Source organism: Charadrius vociferus, unplaced genomic scaffold, assembly GCF_000708025.1.
Source record: "Charadrius vociferus isolate BGI_N301 unplaced genomic scaffold, ASM70802v2 scaffold185, whole genome shotgun sequence".
Taxonomy (NCBI): Eukaryota; Metazoa; Chordata; class Aves; order Charadriiformes; family Charadriidae; genus Charadrius; species Charadrius vociferus.
In genome coordinates this window covers 1,131,585-1,145,360 of record NW_009648955.1, presented here as the reverse complement: position 1 = coordinate 1,145,360, position 13,776 = coordinate 1,131,585, and the positions used below count along the sequence as shown (strand labels likewise).

The following is a 13,776-nucleotide window of genomic DNA, read 5'->3' as shown; positions in this document are numbered from 1 at the left end:
TTTGGGGATGAAGTGCCTCAAACTACTGAGGATAATACTAGTAGCATTCCTAGAATGATGTCCGTCAGATTTAATATAAATAATAAGGCTAATGTAGCACAGCACGTGGCATAAGGTTATTGGAATCCTGCATAATTTTACAGGTTTTTTCATTTACCTTTCTTAACTAAACAGCAAAACCATTCTAACTTTTTTGTCTCTCTAAATTGTTACAGAAAAAATGCATTCTGAATGATAACTACTGCTTGCTGAACTGAACTGCAAAGATCTCGTGCTTTGGAGATGAAGATGATAAATCCAAGGAAATAATCCAGCTGCTGCCATTGTGACAACTGAAAGGTCCTTTGTGTCAAAATGAACAGTCTTTGAGAAAAATCTGGAAAGCAGTTAAATCTGAAAAATGGGAGAAAGAGTGAGGAGCCCAGATTCTGAACACGACAGGAAATCAGATGGGGATAAAAATAGTGATTCCTATTATTCAGATGAAGATAATGCATCTCGTTCATCTGGCCAGTCGCCAACACTAAGCTATCCGTCTACAAGCCAAGAAAAAAGAGATCACAAAACACAAACTTCAAACAGCCTTGTGCACTACCAAGGTAGGGAGATAGCAGAAATTGCTGCTGTAAAGAGTTAATTGTCTTTAAAAGCTGAAATACAAATGGGAAACTACCATTATGAGAATCTACAGATAAAGTTCATGTGAATTATGCTACAGGTGGCAGGTAGACTGTAACTGCTCTGTTGAAAACTGAAATTGACCTGTTCCTGCATAAGAAGGATTTTTGGTCATTTTCAGAATTATTCATGTTTTTCTTAACAAGTGAACGTGGCTCTGATACTAGCCTTTTGTTGAATCATGCCAATGCTCTCTTTCTGTCTTTGGCAAAAAGACTTGAGGCTGAGGACTCAACGCAAGTCCTTACTATGCAGTCAGTAAAAGATTGTTAAAATTTCTCTGACAAAATACCCCTAAAGATATCTCTCTCCTGGAAGTCTAGTTTAGATAGTTAGAAGCTTTACAGTGTGATACTGGGTGTTTGTTTTTTTCAGAAAACAAACAAATGAAAGACTGCTAATGTGGCAAGAGAGAGAAAATGTGTTTGGTGAAAATTAGGTGCATGTGGAAATTCATAAGAAAGTTTTTCCTAGTCCTCCTTTGAGGGTAAAATATCTCCGGTTTGAGATGAAATAGCTCCACTTTGAGCTCCCTGACACACATCTCACCTACATAAGCTCCTGTCTTGGTTGAGATTGTGGGGAACTGAACATCCCTACAGAAAGGGAAAGAATGGTTGTACAGATCCTACGCTGAAGTAGGGATGTGAAGCTTCTCTGCCACACTTTGGCAGCTTGTACTAAATAATTGCACACGTTTTCTGGTGAAGTCAGAGCATATCCTGCCTTTCTCAAGCAAGTGCTCTATTTTGTTCGTAAGTGCTTAATACCCTATGAATTATTTGGTCAACATTATGATCTAGAGTGTGCCAGAAGATCTAACCATAAATATTGAAGTTGCCCAGGGAGGGTATCTCTTCAGATGCTCGAAAGTGTTGGTGTCCTGGTGCAACTGGTATTCTGCTGAGTTTCCCTGTGTTCAGAAGTGGCATCTTCTCCATAGCAGTCATGGGTTAGCTTTCTCAGAAACAAAAATTGTGTTATTTAATTTGGAGGGGGCAAATGAATGACTGATTCTTTGATTACATAGCCAGAACTGAACACAGCTATTACATGAACGTACTGTGAATGTCACCTTGTTTCTGAAAAACACTACTGCCCAATTTAACTGTATGGTCAAAAGTGCAAACTTGGTATTGGAATTTTCTGTTCTGCCCTAAATATAGAGGAAGTTGTTGAAGGGGCTGGAAGTCTAGGGTTAATGAGAATTCCTTTAGCTGGTGATAGGAGTGGCATCATTCCTGCAGTGCTTGTGTTAAATAATCTTTTCATACCTGAATGTGACATAAGTGTTCTTTATAAAAGCAAAAAAACCCCACCTTTTTTTGTCCAGGCTGGGGAAAAAAAAATGAGCATTAAGCAGAAAATGAATGAGTATTTGTGCAAAATGTTTAGAGGAAATTATAAGAAAATATTTTAAAGCTGGGGATTTTTGCTGTAAAATATTCTCTGCAGAATAGAAACATGGTGAATACCAAAGGGGAGGAAGAATTTGCTGTCGCACACACTCACTGTCTCTGTATAGGTAACTGCACTATTGCTGTATCCCAGCTTTCAAGCCTGAATTATAAGCTGCTGCTCAATATGTTTCCTCTGAACACTGATGTACCGTAATGAATTATGTACTCTCTATATATTCATTTGTTTTAAGAGATATTTTTGGTGGATTATATGCTTCGTTCTTTGAGTGTAGCTCGAGAGACAAATAAGATAGAAACAAAATGTTTAGCTTTTATCTATGGGGATGATAATAAAATAATAATACCAAATAGGAATGCAAGTGATGCATACTAGTAATCAAATAAGGATACTGTGTGGAAAATAACTTGTGATACAAGAATAAATTATTCAGGGAAGAACTGATTTTTCATGGGGCTTATAATTTTGCTTTGGAGGCTTTTTGCATTGAGCCTTTGAAATCTGCTGTTTTGTCTGTAAGCATGGCAGCTGGATTTGAAAATACTACTGCATTTGTCTGAGAGAATTACATCTTGCATAATACATAACTAGCTAACGCTCAGCTAATTGTTGCCATTTTAAAAGCATTTGATAATATTGTATGCATAAAAGTACAGTATTTCTAAAACATTTTAATAAACACCATCAAATATTAACAAAATATGACAGTTATTTCTGATACAATTTGCAGATGATTACTTTACAATGGTCCTATATTGATGGCTGTAAATATTACCTTTCACAGTAGATCACAAACATAAATCTCCATATTCTTTTTAATATATAAAAAGGAGCATAAGTCTATCATATCTATGCCTCTTATTGTCTGGTTTGAAAGCTGCAATCTCTGCTAAGTATTGTAAAATTGTTTCAGGCAGAGCTTTATTCCAAGAAGGATGTCTAAGTAGACAAATTGCATTGTCTTATGGTAAACATGCTTTTTATTTTTCCTCTCTTAGCCACAAAGAAATTGGGTTCCAAATATGCACCAAGCAAAAGAGGGACACAGTGGGGTTTCCGTTCTCAGAGCCTCACTAGGGATTCTCCTGCAAAAGATATAGATCTTGTTACAAAAAGAGTTCTTTCTGCTAGGCTACTGAAAATCAATGAGCTCCGAAATGAACTGACTGAACTCCACATCAAACTAGATGAGCTGCAGAAGGAAAACAGGGCACTGAAGAGGCTTCAGCACAGGCAGGAGAAAGCCTTGAATAAGTTTGAAGATACGGAAAACGAAATCTCTCAGCTCCTTGCTCGGCACAACAATGAGATTAGAATATTAAGGGAGCGCCTACGAAAATCTCAAGAGAGAGAACGTGCAACTGAGAGACGGCTGAAAGATTCGGAAGATGAACTGTACAGAACAAAAACTGTCTTGCAGAAACTGAAAAAGCTGTCTGAAGATAAGCACCTTGCCGAAAGAGATGACCTGGCAAAGAAACTAGCCAATGCAGAGAGCAGGCTACAGGAGAGTGAAAAAAGAATTAAGGTGAGATGAATTTCTCTTCATAGGAAATTCTGTTACAGATATTTCTTGCCCTAATGAGCTTCATTAATTGTATTTTTTCACAGTTGTGGAGCAAATAGAAAATCTTTTTTTTTTTTATGTAAGTAGCATCAAGTAAATTATTTCCAAGGTGATTATATACTTTCATACTTGGTAGTTGTGCATTCAAATTTCTATTTACAAATTAAATATATTTTGTCAGAATATGTACTGTGGACGTGTGCTTTTAAGTGTTTTTATAAATAGTAATAACGTTTCAGAAGTGCAGCCAGCTACAATACAACTTGATGCAATCTAATTTATCCTCTTGGAGGGGAAGCACTTGTTAAATATTTTCTTTGTATTTAGGGAACTCTATACTAAAATTCTAAAAAACATACATGTAGTAATTCTTTTTCAAGTTTGTGAACTACATTCATGCAGTGTTTGATTGTCCACTATTCTGCATATCTGAGTGCTGAGCTGAACAAAATTACAGCAGTTTTTTTAATACCAGAAAATGCATACCTGTAAAATGTACTAAAGCTCATTAAGGATTTTTTGCAATATATTTTAACTTTGTTCAGCAAAAATATTTTTATTTTTGTAAATGTGTCTAAACATGTCTACGCTGTAAATACATCTAAAAAGTTATTTAAAAATAGTTGTGTTAACACTGTTAAACTGTTGTTAGTTGTTTGCAATACTATTTTTAGCTGAAATTGTGTTAGCCATTAAAATGGTGTTAAAGTTTAGTGACTATATTAGTAATTAAACCTAAATTACACTACAAAGATAGTAGATCTGGAAATCGAAAGGATTAAGCTGGAAACTAAGCTTTCGTAAAATAAATCTCAAAATACCAAGATATAAACTCCTGAGTTACCCAAACCACCTCATCCTGTAGTGTCGCCATCTGGCATCTGTAGTTTTATGATCAGATATTTCAGCATTTGTAGTACTGGATAATGTTAAAATGAATCATGCTCTAAAAAGTAAGGGATTTTCTTCTACTGTTTTTTTACTTTTCTCATCATCACATGTTCATTTAAAACAGCTATTGCAAGGCGAGGGTATGTAAGTGAAAGCACGATCACAAATTTTTCTAGTAGAAAGGTGAAAAATTATTTCTTGTCTTCTAATCCTGCACTTTCAGGGAGGTATTCTGTTTCTAAACCATCAGTTTGAGATTTGTCTTAAGAGATCTGGAGGTCCACTGTGCCAAGAGCCTTGCAGAAAGTTGTGTGTGTTCCCATTATGTCCTCAGATCACCTCTCAATACTTCAGAAGGATGAGCTGCAGCATCTGTGGGTGCTTTGTCTGCCTCTTCAAAGTTAGGATTAAGGGTTTAAATGTGTTTAGTGTTACAGCAATGGTGGAGTCAATATCTGAATCCAGGACGCTGGTTTACTGTAATTTTATTTAAGTAATTTGACTGTAAAAAAAAAAAGTTATTAAAAAATATTATTTTGTTTTAATTGAGGATCTGGAAAAAAATCTTGAATTAAGTGGTAGCAGTTTTCAAAGAGAGTTGCATTCAAAGAAAAAAAAGATGTATGAAGCTCAAGAAGAAAAGAGAGTTCTCCAAGAAGAGCTTCATCAACTAAATCAGAAGCTGAAGGTAAAACGCAAAGCAATACAAGTTGCTAACCATGTTCTAGCATTTTATCTTGGGAAGTATCTGTAATCAGGTTTGAATAGTTTACCAGTGACTGCGCTCTCTGATGTGTATTTAATTATATACCACATAGGAGTTCTTTTCCTGCTTTAAATTGAAATGTTCTGTGCTCTGACCCTACAGTGTTTGTAACAGGAATGTCTCTACGTTAATCATTATTGTTAGCACTAGTTAAGAAAAGCAAGATCAAGTACATGGCCATGCATTGCCATTAAACCACAAGATCTACTGAAAAATTAGGCTTTGAAGGCTTGATTTTGAAAATTAAATCTGCAGGTATCTACAGTACTTTGTTACTAATGTACTTGCATTATAGTGGGTTTGTGTAAAGATTAATTTCATGTATTTGTGGTATCCACATGTGTTGCTAAATTTGTGCAAAGGTTTATTTGTATCCCCCACCCCATTTTTGCCAAAATTCTAAATTTAAGGACAGAAAACATTGTTATGTTCTAAGTAGTCAGTTTATCTTTAGGAAAAAAAATTAAAGACAACTTGCACTGAAGTACTTAGTTTCTAGGAGAATTTCCTTGAAAACCCAAGTCTCAAACATACTTATATAAAGGCAATGCACCAGTTTTCCACCTTACTAGCTATCAAGCAAGTAGCAGTAGCATTAGTAGCTCAAAAACTTCCTTGTTTAGAGTGTTTTAAGCCTGATTTGTTAGTGGAGAGTTTGATATTTTGAAAATATTTTCATTATCAGATGATCTCTGATAACTCACTGTGCAGTGTATTTTATTCCATAAATGTCATGAAAGAAGAATATGTCTCAATGAAGCAGTGGGCCCGTGCTTAGTGATACTGGTGTGCCCTGTGACAGGGAGCATTGCTAGCATTGGAATGCTTAACTCTTTACAATACTGAAAACTCAGTTGTACAACCTATACTTACATTGTAAGTCTTACTCAAGTTTATGGAAACGTTGGCATTTAGTTTTATTTTCACTGCAGAGATGTTTCCTCACCACCACCCCACCACCCTCCCCAAGATTATTTTGCTATGACATTGGGGGTTTTTTTGGGGGGGGGTATCCACTTTCTTATAGTGTAGGAAAAGTTAGAAATGTGATTATTCTCCTTAAAAAAGTGGACATAACTATTGATTGCTTTACTCTGTTTCTGTTCACAACATGTATTTTTAATTTAATTTACAGCTTTGCTAATAACTAGTAAATGAAACATTAATAACTTACTCTGTTATACCTACTTTTTTCACTCACAGGAAAAAGAAAGAGAACTTGAAGCAAAAAATATATATGCTAATCGTATGTTGAAGCTCTCACCAAGAAAAGACATGGATATTATCCAAAGGAAAAGAGGTAACATACAAAGCACTAAAGGCAGAAAAATTAATAGTGACGCTTTTAAATTACTCTGCTAGGTTATATCATTCATGCCATTCAGTATTTGACCCTACCACTGCTTGTTCAAGAACATTTACTTTTCTGCACTGCTTTCAACGCAGCACTTGTTACAAAGAAGGGCACATTGTTTGTTTGACTGTTCTGTAACTGCAGCAGAACCAAAACCCAGAACTTCATCAAACAGCATTCTTAACTCCTTTCATACCAGATGTTACTGGGTGAAGGAAGAGGGGAAGATTGTTTAGTAAATTCTGTAATAGAACATAGATAATGTGTACATGACAATAAATTACAGAGGCTTCTAAAAACATGTAACTTGACTGCTATGAATGTTTTAGTTACGTTTTTTTATTTATTTTTTACTAATTTAAATTTACTGTCTGTCAGATGAGCCACACTCTTTTTTTGCCTCAAAGAGTACATAGGTCTCAGAACATAATCTTCTAAAAGTATAGGTGCAGTGATTTCTTGTGGTGTGACAAGGCAGCCTCAAGCCTTATGCTGCCCACATAAATACGTGTGTATATATGTGTGTCTGTGTGTGTACTTAGCCTATTTTCACTGGATCAGTAGAATCTACTTGTCAGAAGAAGCAGGAATTTATGGGACTGTTTTAAATATTTAATGCCAGCATTTCAAACAGTTTGTCTCCTGCTCATTTTATTATAGATACTTTAGTATTATTCCACTTTAGGTTCAGATTTTTAAAAATGTCATTCCACAGAGATAAGTGTATGTGTTTCAGAGATGCAAATAAGTTAATTTTAATTTTATGAGTTTGCTTCTGTACATGTAGCTTCTGTGACAAGCAGTAAGATGAGTGAGAGATATTGGGAGGATTTTTAACAAATATTCAGTATACTGTAATGACTTTGTAAGTACCTTTAAGGTGTTTTTTTATTTCTTTTCAGTAGAAGTTTTGCATGCATTTTCTTTAATTAGCTTTTGCAGATGCTGAAAACAACTATGTGATACTTGTCAATACTTTCCACTTCCATTGCCTCTGATACAGTCTTTTATGTTTGCTGCAAATCATTAAAAATGAGAGATAGGTATGTAGTGGGATATTTTCAAGTGCAAACATGAATTGATTAGTTTATATTTTCTGCAGCCAACAACCAAAATATCAAAAAAGGAGCACAGCTCACAAAAGGTGTACAGACCAGTGGATACTTCTCACCAGTAGAATTTCTTCCAGAACCAGAACTTGTCTGTGGTGATGCAGCAAACAAGAACGAAGGGATTCTTCCTAAAATAGTGAGTACCATAATAATGTGAGACTTGCTGCAGATAATTCACCTGTCAGACTGAATGTTTAATGCAGAGCTTCTATTTTAGAAAATAGGTGTAAATATACAAATATAAATATATAGAAAATATAATTTAGAAAATATCTTTAAGAGAAACTCTTCCCTTCCAGAAATATCATACTCCATTTCTGTGACTCGTAGTTCATCATGTTCTAGGTCTTACTGATAATCATTAGCTCAATTTGTTTCTTTTTCTGCCACTGTCATTTCTTTGAAGTTTTTAAGACTTCATTTTGGTTTTCTCCCCTTTTCTTTATTTGTAGTGCTTATTTGAGCGGTCTGTTGTAACAGTGCTGGCTGCCTTGTCTTTTTGCTTTGGTCTTAATTATGGTTTCTTTTACTTTCCAGATTTATTTCACAATGCATAAATCTAACACTTCCTCTTATTGTCATAGTACTGGTATTTCTTCTGTCGTTTTTCCAGCTTTGTGAATCTGGTTAGATTTTTTTGGTTTTCCATTTCCCTTTTTATTATAAAATAGTACCATTAGAAGTATTGCTAATACTTCTGTGACCTCAGGCTAAGATCAGGAAGATTTGTAAGGTATTACAAATCAGAATGATACAGATTCTGGTACAAATTGTACAAATTCTGATTACATAAGGCTAGGACTATTTGTCAGAAATAATGCTCCCATTATGGTTTTGACTGGCTTCCTGGTAGGACTGAAGTTTTTTCACGGCTGTTTCATTCATATGTTCTCTCTTCCAAAATCTTTTCTGTAAGTATGGGTGTAGTTTAATGTATGCATTCTTCCAACGTATACTGTAGTGTGTGAGTTATGGAACTGCACAGTTGGTACCAGTGCAGCTCATGGAATCCAACTATATGTCATCTTACAAACCCCTCGAGCTTGTATATGGCTATTGCTTTATGTAACATAAGTTACATAAACCCCGTGCTTTCATCAGTTTTCTAAGTCAAGCATTTTAAATACCCAACTGCCATATCTTTATGAAGTTGGTTGGGTTTTTTTAATGTAATGGTGAAATCTTCTACATGAAGGGAAAATAATTGAAGTTGTTTTGGCTAATAGTTATATTTTCTTTGTTCATTAACTAGTAATCATTTCTCTTACTTCTCTTAGAAGTGTATTTTAATCTAGAAGTTTATTTTACCCTAAACTAAGCACAAGCTACAAAGTTAGCATTCACACGTTGGATTACACCGGCTTTCTCTTCACTTCATTGCCACTACTTTTCTGTGTTAGTGATTTTTAGTGCTGCCATTAGTGTCTTTTCTGCAGGTTCTTTCCTTTTAAATGTGTATATATACTCACTAGCTGAATTTTTCAGCCAAGATTAATCCTTCCCCCTTCGCTGTTTGTTACTTGATACTCCATAACTTTAAGTACCTCTGTGAAACTGTCTGAATCTACAACCCACTTGCTAGAGTAAAAAGATCAGATTGTGGAAATAGAGGGTAGCTAATTGCTTGCTTGTTAAAAGAATGAGGCGGTGGGGTCTGGCCTTCTATTAAAGTCCTTGAAAAAGACAACTTCTGACTTCTAAAGAGAACTACCCTAACACAGTGATAATTTTGCTTTATGACATTGCAGCTGCAACTTTCATGAAATGTGTAATATGGAACAGACTTAATTGTCTATTCATGTTGTTTCCAGTGCCTAAAACTCTGTTAGAGCTGAGAAGATTTTAGCGCTAAACCCCAGGGTTGTCAAAGCTGGTTTGGTTTAGATGACTTGCTCGTTTTTATGTTTGGTGGTAAGAATGTGATTTCAGAATCACATAGAAGTTCATATGATTTTTGTCTGTTTTATTGATTATTTTTCCCCATCAGTTTCTGTTTTGTATTAATTTTTTTCAGGAAAAAGAAACTCAAGACAAAGAATGGAAAGAGCAAGCAGACCTCCTAAGACAAAACCAAGACAGGGAAAGGGAAGAGAAACTGAAACATTTTCAGGAAATACAGCTTTTAGAGGAGAGAGTTCAAAAACTACATGATGGTAAGGAAACAGGCAGCTGAGAGCTGGAAAATACCCCATAGAATACTAATCAAGTGAGGCTGCTAGTTTCTTGTGAGTAGAGCAAAATGGTTTTGCAGCGATCACTACAGTGGAAAATTATTTTCAGTTACATTATGCAAAGAGACTCAGAAAGAAATATGGGATATTGAGTAATCTGTATCCTGTATTCAGCTGTCATTAAGTATGCAGCAGCAAAAAATGCTGTCCACTAAAAAATACTGAAGCCTGAGACATTTTGCTTTGCAAAACAAGGATGACGTAGCAGGTAAATGCTGATGTTATCTCTGGCTGGCTAGATGTTATTGAGGTAGGCAGTAGATTTTTACTATTATAGAACAAATCTGCTTTCCTTAATACAGTCTGATTTTTCCAGTACAGATCTACTTCACTTGTATCATTTGAAATTGTAGTTTTTCTTTTCGTTTGTGGTTATCCGAATCATTTGGGGTGGCTATTTGAGAAATGTCAGTTTCTATCATATTTTAATATTGCTTTTTTACTCATTTGGTTTTCACACCTTCTTAATGACTTACATTCATAAGTCTCTTAATACTCTAAAGTGTTTTAGATGGACTGCATCTTGTCATGTTAAAATAATCTTTCAGTGATTATATTTAATGAACAGAAACACTCATTCTAGATGACAAGGAAAAATTCTAAAAATTTAGAAAAATTTAAAAACCTGCTTTCAGAGGTAAGTTCTGTGTAAAATCTCCTACCCCCATGGCATCAATGCACAACTTACACAAACCAATAATCTGCTCTGTTGTGTCTCTAAGTGAGATGATTCTGACCTCCTTTCCCATCTTATGCTATAAGCTGATACTTTCCCCGCTTTACATACAAAAAGGTAGCTCCTTCTTTACTTGGTATAATGATATACTATTGAAAGAAAACATATTAAATATATTAACTGAAGTGTTGCAGTTGTTTTTGTAATTGTGATCTGAAGTACAACAGTTAACATGGAACTTTTTGGAAAAAATCAGTCAGAAACTTGAATAAAGTGTGCTGAAGGGCCTGAGTAGTCATATTCAACTTCTGGCCAAACACACATCTGTTGTCTGGATAGAAAAATATTTTGAAGAGAGAACTATTTGGGAAGCTTCCTTTTTCTTGTACATAGCAGTATTTGCAGGTTCTATCTAGAAGTTTATTACTGGTTTGCACCTTTGGTGTCTCTTTATAGCTGTGCAAATTTGGTATTTGCACAGACATTCTCATTGAGTTCACATGGTGATGCACAGAACAGTCGCGTAGAGGTGTTTTGTGTATGCAGCAGATGCAGTATATTTTAAATCATTTGCAGCTTGAAACTGGTAATGACTGCTAGGACTTTGGGGCCTGATAGCTTCACAGGAGTAGTTCCCTCTATGGGAAAAAAAAAAAAACAACAAAAAAACACCACGAAAACCAAACCAAAAACACGTATCCCAGAACCATCCTGAGGTCAGTGATGCTGACAAAGAAAAATACAGTACGGAGCAAGTCAGAGCTATTAAAACCAGTGATGCTGTATTTGTTTTCATTCAAACCCAGGAAACGGGAAGGCAATTGGCAGAAACAAAATTCCTGTGAAAATTCTAAAACATGGATAATGTTCTAATCCCTTTGGAAGATGACAGTAAACTTTTATATCTTAGTAGAGAACCTGGTGTGAATTTAATTGTAATTTGTTGAAGAATTTATTTTTGCAGTAGGAAAACCACGTTGTGTATAGAAGAGCACATTAAAAACTTAATGGCTTTTGCTTGCATTATTTTAAAATATTCTTTTTAAAGCATTTTAAAACTAAACCATTTTATGTAATGTTTAAACATTTCTTGCAGAGTGGGAAAGGGAAGAATATGACAAAATGAAAAAAGAAAGCAGCTTTTTATCGGATAAAGAAGCAAAAGCAAAGATGGAGACAGAAATGCACAAACCTGAAGTAGAGCGAGAAAGCACTGAAATGCTGGAAGAGCAGCGAAAAAGAGAATTCCTGCTTGCTAAAATGCAAGAAGTTGATAGAGAAAGTCAAAATGTAACAAACATGAAACCTGCTTCCCATGCACTGCTCATAAATACAGCAAGAAAATCTGATTCGCTGGAGAAAAAAGAAAAAACTAATACATTCCTTGAGATTCCCGGGAGGGTTGCTAATGGATTTCCCATAGATGACAGCCAGGATGATGCCACAAGAGCACAAGGACAGAAGCAACGAAATCTAAGGACCGCAGATTTAAGTAGTGAGTTAACATTTGGTAGTTATGTACCTTCCTTTGGGAAAGGATCAGGGAGACCGAGTTGGCTTACTCAAAAAAATGAAAACTTAGAAGAAAATGTCAAGGAAAATGCAGATTGCAATAGTAAGAAAGAAAAGAAGTCCAATTTAATGGAACAACTCTTTGGAAGCAGTGCCAGTACCATCCTTCTTTCTAAAAATAATGATACAACACCTTTTGACATAGATTGGGACTCTGGAAATACTCTTCTTGTCGATAAAAACAGTAAAATCAAAGTAAAAGAAGACAATGAGCTTTTCGGTGAAGGAAGAAACCTATCCAGACACCGTTTGCAACACACTACAAGCAAGCAAGGAGTTAAGACCCTTGGTTCTTTAGAAGATGAAATAGAAGAAGTAATCTTACAATGATTGTATTTTTATATGTTTCATATGTAAATACTGAAAAAATATTTCCATGTAATATTTATTAGATACAGATTTGAAACATTTCAGATATATTGTAAAGCCTTATGAAGGAATAATTTACAGAAGTGGGTATACGTATAGAGGAAAGATGCACTTTGATAGAACAGCCTAACCTATATGCAGGAAACTTCTTCTAAAATGTAATATCCAAATACAGACCTTGGGAATCTGGCAGTGATTCTTTTGGCAGAAAGACGGGGAAAGATGTCCTGAGGGATTTTGATAGACGAGATAAGTGCTGGCTGGCTGTTTCAGTCAATTGGAGAAAACACACTTGCCCCAGCTTGGGCTGCAGACCGACTGTCACTGTTGCCATGTGGCGCCATCTGACTTGTGCAGCTGTGGCTCAGGGTCCCACAGGCTCAGTAGGGCAGAGCTGGTGGGGCTGCCACAGGAATGGAAGGACTTCCAAAGGCTCACACTCTGTCTCGCAACCTTCATGCTCCCTCTCACTCTTGCTCTCTTGTGTGCTCGCTCTCTTCCCCCCTCATCCTTCTCTCTGTCTCTCTTTCCTTTTGCTTGCTCTTGCCCTCTCTCTCTTGCCATCACTCTCTCAATTTTTTAAGACTTGCTGATCTGTAATGGTATGTTAAGTAAAATTACACTTCTCACAAGGGAGCATTATTATTTATTGCAGAATGAGTTGGCTAAGAAAGGTGGGAAGCTTTCATGTGGCAGCCCTGGCATTCGGGGCAGCTACTAGATGGGCATCTCTGGCTGGCCAGCATGGAAAGTGTTGGGGTGGTTTTTTTACCTGTAGGCTGCTCATAGGACACTGCTTTTTCATTTGGAGTACTTCTTTTAGGCCTCAGATATTTTCTTTCTCAGGCATTTGGAGAGCCTCTTAACTGTGTGAGGAGAAGGCATGTGTAACATCAGTGTCATGAAATGGATAGAAGAGACGTACCTACCACAAAGGCTCAGGTAGAAAGAGAATATTCTATACTGCAATCATGTTATCTCAGAAGAACGTCAACAGAAACATAGCTAACTCAGGAACAGCTGATCTGTCTTCTGCATAGGATTTCTGTAGACCTTACTACCAAATTTGTCTAACTCTTCTCATATATTCAGATTATATTTATTATATAATGCCGTTTTTTGTAATTTCTTAATTTTCTAT

At 35.8% G+C, this 13,776-nt stretch overlaps 1 protein-coding gene across 1 annotated transcript; it reads left to right on the top strand.

Annotated features, from left to right (window-relative positions):
- Positions 1–255: 255 nt before the first annotated feature.
- LCA5 (Leber congenital amaurosis 5) lies at positions 256–12,596 on the top strand. The gene is made up of 7 exons (XM_009887459.1): positions 256–599; positions 3,096–3,625; positions 5,106–5,243; positions 6,525–6,621; positions 7,778–7,923; positions 9,802–9,940; positions 11,791–12,596. Exons 1-7 carry the CDS (start codon positions 401–403, stop codon positions 12,594–12,596), a joined length of 2,055 nt encoding a protein of 684 aa, XP_009885761.1. The 5' UTR covers positions 256–400.
- The last annotated feature ends 1,180 nt before the right edge of the window (positions 12,597–13,776 follow it).